The sequence below is a fragment of the Neovison vison genome, chromosome 2 (assembly GCF_020171115.1).
Source record: "Neovison vison isolate M4711 chromosome 2, ASM_NN_V1, whole genome shotgun sequence".
NCBI lineage: Eukaryota > Metazoa > Chordata > Mammalia > Carnivora > Mustelidae > Neogale > Neogale vison.
Genome location: NC_058092.1, coordinates 93,948,711 through 93,965,495, shown reverse-complemented (window position 1 = coordinate 93,965,495; position 16,785 = coordinate 93,948,711). Strand labels below are relative to the sequence as shown.

The 16,785-nt window shown below is 46.4% G+C and overlaps 1 protein-coding gene across 4 annotated transcripts in view; it reads right to left on the bottom strand.

Annotated features, from left to right (window-relative positions):
* Window positions 1–16,785, bottom strand: part of ELAPOR1 (endosome-lysosome associated apoptosis and autophagy regulator 1) — a 69,739-nt gene that overhangs the window by 27,175 nt on the left and 25,779 nt on the right. For all 4 annotated transcript variants that reach the window (XM_044238830.1, XM_044238827.1, XM_044238829.1 and 1 more), the window contains exons 2-3: window positions 7,274–7,394; window positions 4,996–5,188 (exon numbers count right to left, since the gene is read on the bottom strand). In XM_044238830.1, coding sequence (XP_044094765.1) covers window positions 4,996–5,188; window positions 7,274–7,394 — 314 coding nt within the window. The remainder of the gene's footprint in view (window positions 1–4,995; window positions 5,189–7,273; window positions 7,395–16,785) is intronic.

Sequence of the window (16,785 nt, the reverse complement as noted above, 5' to 3'; positions counted from 1 at the left end):
TGGGAAGAAGGAAGGCCAGAGAACGTCAGAGACAATCAATCTGTCTTGTAATTTCATTTTCTAAATCTCTCAACTTGGCCACACCCTACCCCAGCGTTCTTCCTCCTCCTTGTACCCTCCACCCCCAGCTCTGAACCAGCCCCTATCTTACCTCCCTGTATCCAGTCCTGTCTCCTCCAATCCCTCCTCCACACTGTGGCGGCAGAGGTCCTCCAGAACAAAAATCTGACCATGTCACTTCCCTGCTGCCCTTAGAATAGGGCACAAATCCATACCTACTCTCTAGACTCCAGCCCACCAGCATTTGTTTGCTTGTTTGTTTAGAGGAGCGGGAGAGGGAGAGAGAGAATCTTAGGCAGTTTCCATGGCCAGGAGCCCCTCATGGAGCTCCATCTCACCACCCTGAGATCATGACCTGAGCTGAAAACAAGAGTCAGACACTTAACTGACTGAGCCACCCAGGAAGCCCCTCCCTCTGTTTAATTCCTGTGAAATCCTGAGTCTCTCCTGTGTACCAGGCATCTTAAAATAAATGTCACCTCATTTGAGAAGTCCTCCTTGACTCTACTGGCATCTGCGATGTGTGCACTCTGAGCTGTCACCGATTCTCTTCCTGTAGCCACAGCTCTCTTCCACTTCACTTACACATATTATGAAAGATTTAAGGCCACCACTGTGCTTGAGAAATACAATACAGAGGCTGCCTGTGTGGCTCAGCCAGTTAAGCATCTGCCTTTGGCTCAGGTCATGATCTCAGGGGCCTGGGTGTGAGCCCTGGGTCGGGCTCCCTGCTCAGTGGAGAGCCTGCTTCTCCCCTCTCTCTCTTTCTGCTCCTCCCCCCTGCTTGTGCTCTCTCTTTCTGTCAAATAAATAAATAAAATCTTTGAAGGAAAAAAAAAAAAGAAATACAATACAGCAGAAGCCTTGGTGTACACCTGGAAAATCTCAAGCCCTTGACTACCTTACTCCTTTCAGCCAAGTAACCACTTTCTGGAAGATGGTGCTTATCATCTCCATGCGGTTCTTTACCCTTTACTAATTATACAGGTATTTCTAAACAATATGTCCTATGATCATGCTTTTTCTTGTTTTTAAACCTCACATAAATGGCATCATATGTCTGTGTTCTGAAACTTGCTTCTTTAGTTAGTTTCAATATGATTGTGGGATTCATCCATACCCACACATAAAGCTCCTTCTTCATGTTTGCTACTATCTAAGCTACTATCAGAGCCTTGCATGGCTCTGACGTATTTACTTACCTATTACTTGCTAATGGACTTTTAGATTGTTTCCTTTTTTTTTTTTTTTGCTATTGTACATACTCTGTTCGAGACATTCTTGTACCTCTCCTTGTATGCATGTCTGAGAGGGAAGCTGGGTGAGAAGGCATGTGAACCTCCTACTTTACCAGCTCCTGCCACAGTTCTCCAAAGTGGTTGCTACGGATGTGCCCCTCTTGGCATGTGAGAATATTCCTGTTGCTCCAAAGACTCCCCAAGTTTGGAATGGTCAGACTATAAAGTTGTTGCCAATGTGACATGGTAGGCGATAACGGCTTCTTTAGCTTTAAATCTCTTTTCCTTGATTATTATCGAGGTTCATCATCTTTTCTTTGGTTTATTTGCCATTTGGCTTTCTCCTCTGGTCATATTCTAATTCTTCTTTAATTTATTTAAGTCTTCTTTAATTGTCTGTCCTCCTGGCTGGCTGACAGACTCTGTGAGGGCAGAGGTCACCCTTGTCTTGCTCACATTGTTGCTCGGGCACCAAGCGTGGCTCTGGCAAACAGGAGGGACTCGGGATTACACAGGTGGGTGTGGAAAAGGGTGACCAAAGATAAGTCCATTATATCATTGTTTGGCCTGAGACCAGCCCAGGCAATTATTAACAGTGGCCAGTGAAGGGGACCTCCAATAGTCCACTGGATTCCCCCTGAGTTTGTTAGAATAATAATAGTTCTTCGACGGTGTTATTCTCAAATGGAAGCTTATCCGAAATACCTAAGCTGAGCTCATCCCAGACATCTCCCCTTAACCTAATAGTATTGATTTCTCCTGTTAAAAGAGACAACCCTTAGTGCTGATGGGCTCCATGGCGTTATCTATAAATAACTCCCAAAGTGAGATGAATAATTAAAAGGATGCCATCAGTGGGCTACATTTGCACAAGGCACCATGATTCTGGGTTTTGTCAGAGCTGTCTCTGGTGCAGATCATTTCCTGTTCAATAACAACATGTGTTGATTGATTTCTAGTGCCAGGCATTGCTCTAAATTCTTCACACGGATCATTTCATTTAACCCTCACCACCGCCTGTAAGAAAAAGACCATCTTTATCACTGGTTTTTTGTTTGTTTGTTTGTTTTAGGATGAGGAAATAAAGGCACTGAAATGATCAGGACACTTACCTAATCACAGAACTAATCACATAGTAATCAGTCTGATAAGTGCCATAAAGAGAAATAGAAGATGAACAGTGTGTATGTAATGGGAATCTATGGGACCAGGTTTGGCAGCTCCCAGGAAGTGACTTTTAGGCAGAGACCTGAGGGTAAAGCAGGAATCAGCCAGAAGAGCTGGAGGAGACTGTGTCCAGAGAGCTGGGCGGGGAACACCTGGGTGGCTCAGTTAGTTGAGTGTCCGGCTTTTGATTTTGGCTCAGGTCATGATCTCAGGTTTGTAAGACAGAGCCCTGTGTTAGGCTCCTCGCTGGGTGTGGAGTCAGCTTGAGATTCTCTCTCTCCACCCCTCCCCCTACTCATGCATGCTGCACGCTCTCTCTCTCTCTTTCTCAAATAAGTAATAAATAAATAAATAAATAAATAAATAAAGTCTTAAAAAAACAAAAACAAACCCACACACAAAACAAAGACCCAGGAGGGAAGGAGCATGGTTGCCAGCGTGGCTGGATCCCGGTGCAATGGGCGGAAGGCAGCACCAAGGCAGGGCCATGTAGGCTGTGGCAAGGTATTGGATTTTATTCCCAGAAAACAGGAATCCGTGGAATATGGAGTTTTGAGCGGGGAAGTACTGCAGTTGGCTCTATGTTTTAAGTAGATGGGTCAGCCACTGATGGCCAGGGGCCCCGCAGAGGCTGGAGTGGAAGCTGAGACCAGCTGGGGGCACCTAGAACAGGCAGGAGGCGGGCTCTGGTCAGGGTGAAGGCAGTGGGGATGGATTCAGGTAAATACTCAGGTAAGCAGAAAAGCCACGCACTCGGTTTCTTGGTACTATTTCCATGGCCGCCTTTCTGAGGGCAGTGTGGAAATCACAAAGCCTCTCTAGGTGCCCACTTCCTCTCTGTTTCTACAGAGGAGAAACACCCTTCCCCCCCCTCCTGGGGATGTCTCAGGCTCCCTGAAGATCCACGCCCTGAAGCCTTCTGTGCTATGGAAACACAAGTTGTTATTAACCGGCCCACATCCTGTCTTGCTGAGCGGTAATGATTTCTGGACTCTCAGTGAGGTCCCCAGAGAGAGAGAAACCCTTTCTTCGTGAGGGTAAGAATTGATTGAGTGAGGGAGGCCTGCACCTTGTTTGGGGTCAATCACATTCTCTATTAAGGCACAAATGGGTCCCCTTTCAGCTTTAACCCTCTCTGTCTCTATCTCTGCTGCCAACCTTGTCATACAATGATTTTGACACAAATATTAAATTCTAAAGTGACATTAAAATTGGACCATAAAATGCCTGCCGCCTGGCTCTGATAATGGTGCTTCCTTAATTTTTTTTCTCTATATTTCTTATTGAGAGAATAGGAGACCTTGGTCCCAGTTTTAGAAATGGGAGGGGTTTTGGTCCCAGTATTAGGAATGGGAGACATTGGTCCCAGTTTTAGAAATCCAAGTATAACACAAGTGTAAACAATTATCAACTTCTTTTTATCCTTTTGATTGCTTGGGTATAAGAGAAACTTTCATGTACTTTTCTCCCATCTTCTTTTATTTTTTGGGGAGGGGGCAGAGGGCGAGAGAGAACCTTAAGCAGGCTCCATGCTGAGCACTGAGCCTGAAGAAGACTTGGGGCTCCTCTCACAACCCTGGGATCATGACCTGGGCCAAAATCAAGAGTCAGACACTTAACTGACTCAGCCACCCCGGTGGCCCTTCTCGCATCTTCTTTGTCAATATTGAACAAGAAGCAGTGGGTGACTGTCTTTCACATCTGTACGTCCCTCCACAATTCTCCCGTAAGAACCCAACACTGCTTCGCGTGTGCTACATGTTCCTTGAGAATGTCTGCACGGGGCAGTAGAAAGCCTGGGACTGGGTCTGCCTTCCAATGTCACAGGTTTGAAGCTGGGTAAAAAAAGCACAAGTCACTTAACCTCTCTGAGGCTCCTGTTCCTCATGTGTGTGAAGGGAACAATAATACCAATTTCAGAGGGTTCTTGTGAGAATTATAGAAAATAATATAGGGAAAGCATTCAGAACAGTACCTGGCACATAAAAGCCGCATCATTTAATTCTTGTTCCTGGGATTAAATATCCACAGCTACAAGAAGGATAGCTCACCAGTTCCCGAGGAACCTGGCGCTGGTCCCCGGGGTCTTAAGGGGTTTGGACCGCCACTGACCAAAGCTCTGGTCCTAGCCTATCCCCCCCAACCCATAAACTCCGGTTGGGCTGGCCCGTTTTAGGAGTTAGCACCAAAGCCCGGGAGATACCTAAGGCTTTGCACATTGTGTTGCACTCAAGTTGAGGAAGTTTACTCCCGATCCAAAATCCCATGGTGGAACTCCAATTCGGTTTTGTTTTAAGTGGCCTAGCCACTTAACCCTTGTCTACCTTATCCCCTTATTGCCTCCAGTTTTCCACCTTTCACAAGTGCCTGTCAGTCACCAGTAAGTTTGAATCGGTAAGAGTGTGCTGAGGTGGGCGTCCTGTCCAACAGTCCTGTGGGAAGCGGCTCTGGTCTCCCCTTGGCTACTTGGCTCCCTTGTTTCCAACCTCCCTAGCCCAGCACAGGGGAAGGGAGAGGAGGAGGCACTCACGCAGTGCAGTTCTCCACGGACTCAGTAGTGCTGTCCTCCATCTCCATGTTGGTTGAGAGGCTGGCAAAGCCATGGGGCAGCTCATCCCACTCGTCGAACCGGATGCCCGTGCCGAGGGAGTAGCGGCCCTCGGCGCACGGTTTACAGGACTGGTCCTTCATATCCAGAAACTCCCCTGCTTTGCAGGAGAAGGCTGGAACACAGAGCGGGGATAAGGGCAGGGTGGTGAGACTCCTGCCGCCTCAGGAGAACTGGGCAGCCTGTGGGCACCTGAAAAGGGGGAACAGAAGTTCGAGATCTAGGAGTTTGCCCCGCAAAGATTTAGAGCCATGGCACATCTTGTATGATTCCGTGTATATGGAATGTCCAAAATAGGCAAATCCACAGAGACAGAAAGCAGATTTGTGGTGCCTGGGACTTTAGGGGGAGAGCATGGGGAGAGATTGCTTGTGGATGTGATGTTTTTTTGGAGAAGAACTGGACAAAAACTACTGGACCTTACACGTTCAAGGGGTGAATTTTATGACATACAAATTATATCTCAATAAAGCTGTTACTAAAAAAAAAAAAAAGAAAAAAAAGATTTAGGGCTATAGGAACTCTGCCTTGCTGAGGGACTTTGGGCATGTCCATGACATTTCCTAAGGGAAAGCCTCAGCTCTTCTAAGAACTCTCCAGTAGAAGATACCATGGCCTCTTGTGCTGACCCCTCTGAATGGTGCCCAGCCCTGTAGCCATGAATTTCCCCCTTGAGTCTTTGGCCTCTGTCTCCTTTCTGGTTCCACTGCCGCCATGTTGGTCTGGATTCTCATGCCTATTATCTCAACTACCGCAGTGTCCTCCTACCTGGTTCCCTCTTTCCTGTTTTTTGCTCATTCTGTGGTCAGAGGTATCTTTCTAACACACTGATATGTACTATTATTCCTGTTATTTAAAAAAAATCATCAGGCACTCCCCCTTTGGTTATAGAATTAAGCTCTCAGCCAAGCATTCCAAGTCTTCCATAATTTTCCCTCAACTTAACTTTCCAGCTTGATCTCCCCCTACAGGATTTTCTCTGCCTCAGCCCCCTCCGTTATCCTCCCTCAGTTGCCTCTGCCCCAAACCACATGTTCTTCCCTGGATGTGTCTGGTGTTTTTCCACCTGCAAACTTTTTGCCCAGGTGGTCTCCCCAGCTCTTCCTGATTCCCAAGTATCCATCTGTAACTCCCATTCTTCTTCACCCCATATTAACACATTGTATTGATGTGGGCCTCCCACAAGGCTCTGGGCTCCAGGGACAGTGGCCAGTGATGGGCACAGACATGGCAGGGGCTCCACTAAGTTTTGCTGAAAAAAAATGAATGGAGATGTGAATGTCTGCTTCTTCTAGAAGACTGTAGGCATCCGAAGGCAGAGACTGGGCCTTAGGTCTCTTCGTGGTCCATAGCATGTGCCCATAGGAGGAACTCAACTGAGTTGGCTGAGTTACCTGAAGATGGCTCATTTGTTAGCATTAGTCACACCTTGGTCCTGCTCAGACCCTAGCAATATCCACTCATTAATTTAACAGGCACTTGCTTGCCAACTGAACCAGGCACAAGGCAACCTTTTTTTTTTTTTTTTTTTTTAGAATTTAAATGTCCCCAGTCTCCTTTCCAAATCTTCAAGTATTCCTTGACTGTAGTCCCTATTGTTACCCCCTTACATTTCTAGAAAGAACAGTGGAGGGGAAAGAGCTGCCAGCTGTGGAAAAGTTGGGACAACAGAGTCACAGAGGTGGGGACAGAGCTGCAGACAAGTCACCACTTTCCCCACTGCACAGGCAGCTTCATGGCTGCGTAAGATTCTCTTCCCTGAAGCGATGCCCAGTGCATTTTAAAGATCTGTCTCTGCAGAAATTCATCTTCTCTGGTTTCCTTTTCAAGAACAAAAGCAAATCACAGTCTTTCCTAGGGACTGATTGTGGCTGGTGAGGGTAGATTGGAGAGACCCGCCCAGGCACAAAAGCAAATGGATGTGAACCTAAAAAAAAAAGATCTGAGTGGCACACAGCTGGAGTTGCTCATTCTTTATCCCCTGATGGGATTTCAATTAAAGAAAAATGAAAATAAAGGCAAATTTAGATGCCCAGTTTGCAATCATGAAATAACATTTCTGCGCCAAATCTCAAAGGGGTGTGGGGTTAACCGAGGGAAAAGTCTGATTTCTTATGTCAGCGGCACTGTTGGGGAGGGCCTAGCTCCGATGCCGGGAGGTTTGGGGCAAAGGCCAAGGGCGAGAAGCAGGACTGCTTACAGCACTCGGTGCCCTTGACTGGGTCAGGGAGGCTGGTGCACAAGCCCGGGGTGTGCGGCACGGCGACCCTCCACCTGGATCCTGTGCTGTCACACGCGGTGTACTCATAGTGGTACTCGGACTACAGGGGAGACAACAAAGGGCAAGATGTGCATTAGCAGGGATCAAACATTAATAGCTTTCTACCCACTGCTCACCCAGCGTGACGACTACTGACACTGGCCAACATGGTACCACGCCAGACCCCTGCCTCCACCCCGCCCAGCAGGGAGCAAGGATCGTGGTGGCTACTGACACTGGCCAACATGGTACCACGCCAGCCAAATACCCCCTTATCCCCACCTCTTCCCAGGCAGCAAGCAGGGATCGTGCCCAAATGCTTGTTAGGAAGCCTACAGGAGCTACAATGACTTGGATCCTTCCTCTCCACCCGGCCATGGTCTAGTCCTTAGAAATCCTTTCTGTGTGGTGACTCTCTTGGCCATTGTATATAAGGAATGACATGATAGGCAAGAGTAAGGTGAGAAGGGAAGTTCAGAATGGGCTAGAAACAGGTGCAGTTTTTCTTGTCCCCAACGATAGAATTATGAGCAAGTTCTGGTCCCTGGAACGTGTGCAAAGGATTGTCACAGAAGCTGTATTTACTTATTCTTAATACTCTCTTCTGCCCAGAAAGACTCTAAATCCCTCCTTGCATTTTATGAAAACGTCATTATTTTCACCTACGCAGCTCTCATCACCAGAACCTGTTCATACCTAATTTCTCTGTGAACTGGGAAACTCACAGTTCAGTTGCTTTCCTGAACTAAGTCTAACCTAAGTAACAGCCACTACAGCCTAATCAGGCATTTCACAGAATAACAGTAACAACAAAAATAATAAAAAGCACCATGTGGGAGGAAAAAAGACCACCATAGATGCATCCCACGCCCTTAAACATTTCTTCCTCTTTTAAATCTTATGAGTGGCAGACCACAGGATTAATGTAATTTTTGGCTCTGACAAGTATTTTATAAGCCGCCTTTACCTAACTCTATATTCAAGTGCCAGAGTACTTGGTACTATAGTATCCATAAGAAAAATAGGTTTACTGTTCCCCTTCAACCCACCTGAAAGAATGACTGCATACCACATGTAAATGCAAGGAGCAGAGACTAAAAATGAGATGGTTTTTAAGTTTGCTAATCTAAGAATGCATCAGAACCAAAAGGAGAAAACTTAACCTTTTGGAAGAGGTAAACACACTGCATTTCATCTGTTCTAAGATGCATATTTCACATTTTAACATCTGTGAAATCACAGCTGACATAATGAGAAAGCACTGTGTCATATATTTTTTTAAGATTTTATTTATTTATTTGACACAGAGAGAGATCACAAATAGGCAGAGAGGCAGGCAGAGAGAGGGGGAAGCAGGCTCCCTGCCAAGCAGAAAGCCCGACATGGGGCTCGATCCCCTGAGATCATGACCTGAGCCAAAGGCAGAGGCTTAACCCACGGAGCCACCCAGGCAACCCCACATATTTTAACTGATAAAACTCTCCTCTCTTAGCGATACATAAAAATAGTGGGTTTTAGAAGCAATGGCATCTCAGATTTGTGGAAACACGGTGAATGTGTTTTCTCGAGCTGTCATTTCAGAAACTTAAGATTGTAAGAGAACAACTTTATTTCTCTCTATTATACATATTTACCACATACATATTTTATGTCCAGCCATTAGAGTTACTGAGTGTTGTGTCCAGTAGGGCTCAAGATAGCAACACAAACTCAACATTTTCATCCACAGGGAGAAGATGTAGAGAAGGAGGGAACTGGGGGAGAAGGGGGAATTGTGAGCGTAACTTTTGATGAGAATCTTTGGCTTTGGGCTGTCAGTGTCATCTAGGAAAGAAAGAACAGCAGGGTGGCAATCCTTTGTGCCCTTGGGCTATTGTCTCTCTGGGTCTATTTTTCCCCATAATTCCAGTCTTTTCCTTATCTCAGAGGATGCTGAGATTAGCAATTCCAGGTCTAAAAACGATACTCCCCAAAGGGTTTTCCTGCAAGAATGAGAGTTAAAATCCACAGCGTGTAAATCAAATGCAGAATTGAATGAACTGGGCAGAAAGGATTCGATGTTCTGCCTGTAAGCATAATTACGCTGGTCCTCTGCATTGTAATTTTAGAGTTCTCAAACATGGTCTCATTTGATCTTCAAATTCCCCGTAAGGCAAACAGAGCAGGAATGTTTCCCTCATTGTAAAGATGAGAAAAAACTCTCAACGAGGTGAAAGGGCCAGTTCCAGCTCACACAGCAGGTAAGTCACCGAGCTAGAGCCAGGCCTTCCCACCCAAAATCCACCACCTTCATACGTCCAATCAAACACAATTTCCCACTGGGCCAAATTTAACAGTCAAATCTAAAAATTAAATAAGGCAGTGTTGGCTGTCTGCCAGCAGCCAGACTCGCTTCTGAGGCCTGAGAATTGGTGTCAAAATACCTAATCTGTTCGGGCAAATCATTTCAGTTCACTTGGACTGCATTTGGCTTTCGGAGACACATGGGCCAAGTCTGTTTCTCTTCGCTGCCTTTCATTTGGTGTCCCCTGGGTCTCACTTGGGTGGGAGGTTTGCTGGGAAAATGGTTGATTCCAAGCCTTAGAAAACTCCCCTTTCAAGATGTGCTAATTTACTTTGTGTCACTTGGGGATATTTCCACCATCCAAGGTGGTGGGTCTGCTGCAGCTGTTTCAAATCTGAACTAGGAGACTTCACCATTCAGGACATAAGCTTAGACAGGCAGCTGAATCAGAGGCATTAACTGACAGCACTCCTTGACTGCAGTCAGCGTTCCATGAACAAATCAAGTTTACCCAGTGATCTGTCCTTGGAAGTGTACAGTCTGCGTAACACATGGGCAAAGGAGACATACAAATATATTTGGTATGTGTGTCCAGCTCACAATTCCTTGCTCTCCATGCACAGTGATATGACACATATCCAAATCACAGGTTTTTTTGTTTTTTTTTTTTAAGATTTATGTGTATTTATTTGAGGGTAGAGAGGCAGAAGGAGAGAGAGAATCTCCAGCACATTCCTCGCAGAGCATGGAGCCAGACACAGGGCTTGATCCCACAGCCCTGAGATCATGACTTGAGCCAAACCAAGAGCTGGATGTTTAACCAACTGAGCCAGCAAGGGGCCAACCCCTCCGCCCCCGGGCCAAGTTATAATTTTAAATGGGCCACAGTAGGCCGTGGCTTCAGGAGAAGGGTAGGGTTTGGAAATAAGGGGTGGGCACCTTAGTTTATCTGCCCTCTCCTAAGTCATCCGGCCACATGGCGTACTTCTGGGGAACATGAGAAAGAAGAAGAAAAGAATGCCAAAGCTGGAATTTCTTTGCTCAAATACTGAGCTATCTGTTGGCAAATGAAAATGATGCCAAGTGAATTAGGCTAGTCACAAAAGCCAAACACTACGTGATTCCACTTGGATGAGGTACCCACACTGGTCAGATTCATAGAGAGAAAAAGTAGAATAGTGGTTGCTGGGGGTTGGGCCCCTGAGTAGAATTCTGGTTTTGATGATGAAAAGAGTTCTGTCAGTGGATGGTGGCGATGGCTGCCCGTGGGAATGGGCTTAATGCCTGACCTGTCCACTAAAACTGGTCAAGATAATTTTATTTCAAAGATTTTTATGTATTTATTTGAGAGAGAGAGTGGGAGGCAGAGGGAGAAAGAATCTGAGGCAGACTCCGTACTGAGCACAGAGCCTCACATGGGGTTCAATCCTACAACCCTGAGATCATGACCTGAGCTGAAACCAAGAGTCAGAGGCTTAACCGACTGAGCCACCCAGGTGCCCCCAGAGTGGTCAAGATGATTTTATGTTGGGGCGCCTGGGTGGCCTAGTGGGTTAAGCCTTTGCCTTCAGCTCAGGTCATGATCTCAGGGTTCTGGGATCGAGTGTCGCATCAGGCTCTCTGCTCAGCAGAGATCTTGTGTATTTCAAGAAAATTTTTCTAGTTTAAAAAAAAAATTTATGCTACAAGAACCTGCCCAATCTCTTGACTTAAGTACACCACAGAATAGAAGCCTATGATCTGGTGGTCTGTGTTTAAGAAACATCCCTAAAAGAGAAGCATATATATTGGCCGAGTTAAAAAGACACCAAGGAGGAGGAGGGGAGGAAGGGGTGGAAGACAACAGACAGAGCGGCCATGATGACCGTCTCACTGGATACGCCCCCCGCCATGGCGGTCCCCTGGTGCTTATGTGCTTTCTACCGACATCTGTTTGAAAGCAGCGTGCTTCAATTCTGCAAATAAAGAGTAAGTGCCAAAAAATATTGTTTTTCAAACATTCTGCTCTTTTGGAATTAAAATGTTTAAACTCTGGAAATACTGTTCACTTGGAACACGTCAGGTCTTCCACATTCTAGGAATGTGGTGTTCACTCATTGCTCATTCAACAGGTACTTCCTGAGGGCCTCTTCTGTGCTAAGTTCTGAGGAAGCAGTGATGTCCGAGACCGTCTCGGCTCTCAAGGAGTGTAGATGCGTCCGTGGTGGGGAGTGTGCTGGCAGGGATGGGGCAGGGAGGAGACAGGTCATAAACACGTACATATGTAGGCTAATTTCTGCTCTTCCACCGCTCTCTACAATTAATTATCCTTGCACGTTCTTGCTTGCCCCCACTTTCTCCAGAGAAGGTTTTGATATCTGTTATGGACTGCTTATTTGTGTCCCCTGGTGAAGCCCTGGTATGATAGTATTTGGAGGTGAGGCCTTTGGGAGGTAATTAGGACATGAGCCTGGAGCCCCCACGAAGGGATCAGTGTCCTTATATGAAGAGGAACAGAGTCTCGTATAAGAGAGGATACAGTGAAAAGAAGGTTACCTTCCCAGGCAGAGTGCTCTCCCCTGACAGTGGATCTCCCTACACTTTGATCTTGGACCTCCTAGCCTCCAGAACCATGAGTAAGAAACGTTTGCCTTTGAAGCTGCCCAGTCTACCGTATTCTGTTAGAGCCCCCCAAATGGACTAAGACCATGTCTAAGGACTCTGGCAAAGGCCACAACACGTCTCTGACTCCAACGTGACACTAACCATGCAACCACACTGTTTCTTTTTCAACTCACAGTGGTTTGCAAGCCAGAACCAGACACCATGACAAGGCCAGACACCACAAAACGTGAACCTCACTCCTTACTTAGAAGTAAGGAACCTCTGTGACAGCAAAGCTGAGACAGAGAGGTTCGGGCAGGACTGTCAGAGGGGCAGGCACTTGGTGATCGGGTGGCTGTGAGGCCCATTGCTCCTCCAACCTTCTTCCTGCCAGGGCATTTCCCCAGGCTAGCTTGCCACAGACGCTGGCAGCAGGCGACCCAGACTGGCTAGAAAGTCAAATAGCTGGTTCCCGAGCGGGACCTGCTAGGATTGACACCATGTGTCCAGAGTCCCCAGGATCTGGAGTTGCAGAAGGTCCCTGGAGGGAAGTGAGGGCTCAGGGCGGTGCTCAGCAAGAGGTCCGAGGGACTCTGGGCCTTGCTCTTTGCATTTGTAAACTGAAAAAGTTGAGTTTAGGCCTTTTCTAGATTCCTTCTGCTTCCAGTACCCTATTCTTCTATGGCTGGAGCCCGCATGGTAATCAGTTCTCCCTTCCACTGTTGCCCCCTACTTCCTTCAAAATGGCTCTGCTCAGTTTTTAAAATAATTAACAAAGTAATCTATGTTCATTGCCGAAAAGATGAAAATACAGGCTACAATTAAAATGATAGTAAAAAAATTTTTATTTTAAATAATAAAATAAAATGATAGTAAAAGTCAACCACAAGCCCAAGCAAGTAAAGATCACTACTTTAAACCTACGATTACATTTCTTTCCAGAACCTTTTTCTATATGTGCACATGCATTTCTAAAAACAAAATGAAGATAGTACAGTCTGGAGTTTTGTGCTGTGGCTATTTTGTTTTGGTTTTTGTTTTTTGTTGTTGTTGTTTTTTATAATTTTGGTCACAAGCCCTTTCCCATGTCTTTAACGGCTATACCACAGTTCCTTTAACATTGAGTTTTATCCAGCTTTTTCCTTATTTTAAATAACACTACTATGAAGCCTTCTGTGTATCTCTCATTATTTGATTTGGATACATTCCCAGAAGTGGAATTTACTAGGGTAAAGAGTATGAGTTTCTTTAAGCTTCTTCTTTTTTTTTTTTTTTTAAAGATTTTATTTATTTATTTGACAGAGAGATCACAAGTAGGCAGAGAGGCAGGCAGAGAGAGAGAGGAGGAAGCAGGCTCCCTGCTGAGCAGAGAGCCCGATGCGGGACTCGATCCCAGGACCCTGAGATCATGACCTGAGCCGAAGGCAGCGGCTTAACCCACTGAGCCATCCAGGTGCCCCTCTTTAAGGTTCTTGATCAGGGAAGGAGATTTCTAAGCAAAAACAGACATCTCTAAGTCTTATTTATTTATTTTTTTCTTTTTATTGTCAAAAATGTCAACTATTTACTTTTTTAAAACGGATTATAATGATCCCATCGCCCAGTTCAATACTTAATTTCTTAAGTAATTCAATACTTGATTTCTGCCATTCTTGTTCATCTACCTGGACCCACTCCACATTTATTTCCACCTACTCCACCCTTCTGAAAATTGTTGCTATTTTTTTACTTTTAGGTAAAATTTATACACACTGGACTGCACAAATCTTCACTGTTTGATTTGGATAAAGGGCTACACCCGAGCAAAACACTGTCAGGGTGAAGAACCACAGCAACGATGGTGGGTGGGTGGATACCTCCCCTCCATAGGCAGGATAAGACAGAGCCCTGCAGGGGGTCTCACCCCTAAATCTGAGTATCACCAAATCATTGTTGCATAAAGCCACAACCACCCAAGGAAGCAGGAGATAAACACGACTCGCGTTTGTCTTGGCTGGGATAGGACCTGCGTCAAGAAACAGGTTCTTAAGTAAACCCGGATTTTGACTATAGGCCCTGGGTTCCGGAGGAGGTCGCCTCCTGCTCTTCCCTTCCCTGCAGGCTCATCCCCTTCTCTCACCACCCTTGAAAAAGCAGATCCTCTGGAGAGAATCTCAGGATGGAGGCAGACTAGGCCAGGCAAACACCCTAAGCTTGGTACAGTGGGATCGATAGTTATTTGTTGACTCAGTAGCAAATGCTCCTTTGCTTGGAAAGCACCTGAATCCGATGGGAACAGATCCCATTAAACAATCCTGACTATCAAGGGGATACTAACATTTTCTGGTAGGGACAGCATACAGAACATGGGAAACCACAGAGAAATATCAGAATTTGGGGTGCCTGGGTGGCTCAGTGGGTTAAAGTCTCTGCCTTCGGCTCAGGTCATGACCTCAGGATCTTGGGATGGAGCCCTACATTGGGCTCTCTGCTCTGTGGGGAGCCTGCTTCCCACTCTCTCTCTCTGCCTGCCTCTCTGCCAACTTGTGATCTCTGTCTGTCAAATAAATAAACAAAATCTTAAAAAAAAAAAAAAAAAGAAAGAAAGAAATATCAGAATTTGAACGTCAGTGTCCCAAATGAGACTTTCTCTTGGGTCCAGCCTTAGTAGGATGAACTCCTGCTCTTTGTTCTTTTTGCTTTGGGTGACTGGTCTGGCTGAGGCTCAGGGGCACAGTGACCTCAGTTTCCCATTGTGAACACAGGCTCTTTCTTATTGTTCTCCAGCCTGTCAGACTGGGGAGGGCAGCAGGACTTCTCCCTCTCTCTCTCTCTCCCTCTCCTCCTCACTCTCAGGAGGACTACTAACTCAGTAGCAGTGTCTCCTGCGCCCCAGGACCCTAGACTGACCACCTCCAGGCCTCTGGTGCTCACATCTGTCTGATCTTCACAACTGCCAGGAGATAGTGTTAAAAATACAGATTCCTGGGTTTCATCCCTAAGATTCTGATTTTTGTCTAGATCTTTTTCCCCCTTGCTCTCTCCCTCCTTCAAAACTCACTCTTCTATACCTCGAGACTGAAGTATTTGTCTCACTTGGAAGCAAATTAGGTAAACAAATGTCCCACAGGACAGAGATCCTTAACCTACAGCTCATGGAACACTTCCCCAATACAACGAGATGCAGAATTGCAGGTATGTGCATTTTCCTGAGCAGAGGGTCTACAGACTTCATCAGATCCTCAGAGGAGTCTGTGATCCACCATCCCTCCCCCAGCAGAAAACCATGGAAATCTGTCATAAAATTAGTAATTTTTAAATAACTGTTTCATGGAGTAAAGTCTGATATCTTTTTTTTTTTTTTTAAAGATTTTGTTTATTTACTTGACAGAGAGAGAGAGATCACAAGGAGGCAGAGAGGCAGGTGGAGGGGGTGGGGGAAGCAGGCTCCCCACCGAGCAGAGAGTCCAGATGCGGGGCTCGATCCCAGGACCCCGAGATCATGACCTGAGCCGAAGGCAGAGGCTTAACCCACTGAGCCACCCAGGCGCCCCAAGGCTGTTCACTTTTCAACAGGGGGCTGAAATACTTTAAAGTCAAGGATTTTCAAATTATGGTACAGAGTCTAGGGGTTTAGAAATCTCCTTTCGAGGGGAGTGGGGATTTCCCCTGCTTGAATGAAGCAACCCTGTGTTGTTGGCTTTTTCCCTAAAATCTTACAGATCTGTTCTCCTCAGTGAAGATTTTGTTTTAACCAAAAGTTTCACCCCTCAGACTCGGCTTGAAGGAGCAAATGGCTCAAGGTGGAATTGCAGGCACCAAAGCAGACTCAGAGTCAAGGATGTCTTTGTGGTCTTCCTCTAATCATGCTTTTAGTCAGGTGTTTCCTCTCCTTGCAAGTGACACAGCCTCTCCCCAGAACAGGCACCAGACCCAGCAGCAGCCAAAGCAAACAGACCCCAGGCAAGCTGCCCGCCCCCCCTTGGCTGTCCTCAATCTGTGTGCTGTTGCCTAGCAACATGGTGTCGGGAGCCCTGGGGTTCCCAGTATCGGGGAGCCCTGGACTGACGCTGCCCCTTCTTTCAGCATTTTCTATTCTACTCTGGGTTTTCAGCTTCCATGTTGGTCAAAAACAACAGAGATGGTGCTCGTTCACCCTTGCAGGACCTGCCCTGCTGGTCTGGCCGTGGACACATTGGATCCTGGATCTTTACAGGATCCTGGGTCTTTACACCCGGCTGTGGCACTTTGTGCCACCATGCCCTGGGCCAGGCAGGACCCTGACCCTGCTGTCCAACCTGCCTGGAACCTGAGCTGCCTGTCCATTTTGGGCACAGCCTTGGCCTGAGGGCTCCTGGGAGACACTGACAGGGCAATAGAGAGACAGATTTGGTGTGGTGATGACAGCCACCATTAGTGAGCACTACGAGCACGCTCTGCTCCGGGCTCTGGGCTGGTCACTTCACATTCACTTTTAGCCCCCAACAACGCCCGTGACATTATCCCTACCACTGTGACCTCCCTATTTACAACTGTAATCCCATCCCCTCCACCCCACTGATCCTCAAATCCTGAGTGACTTTTTTCCATACACTTACTGCCTTCA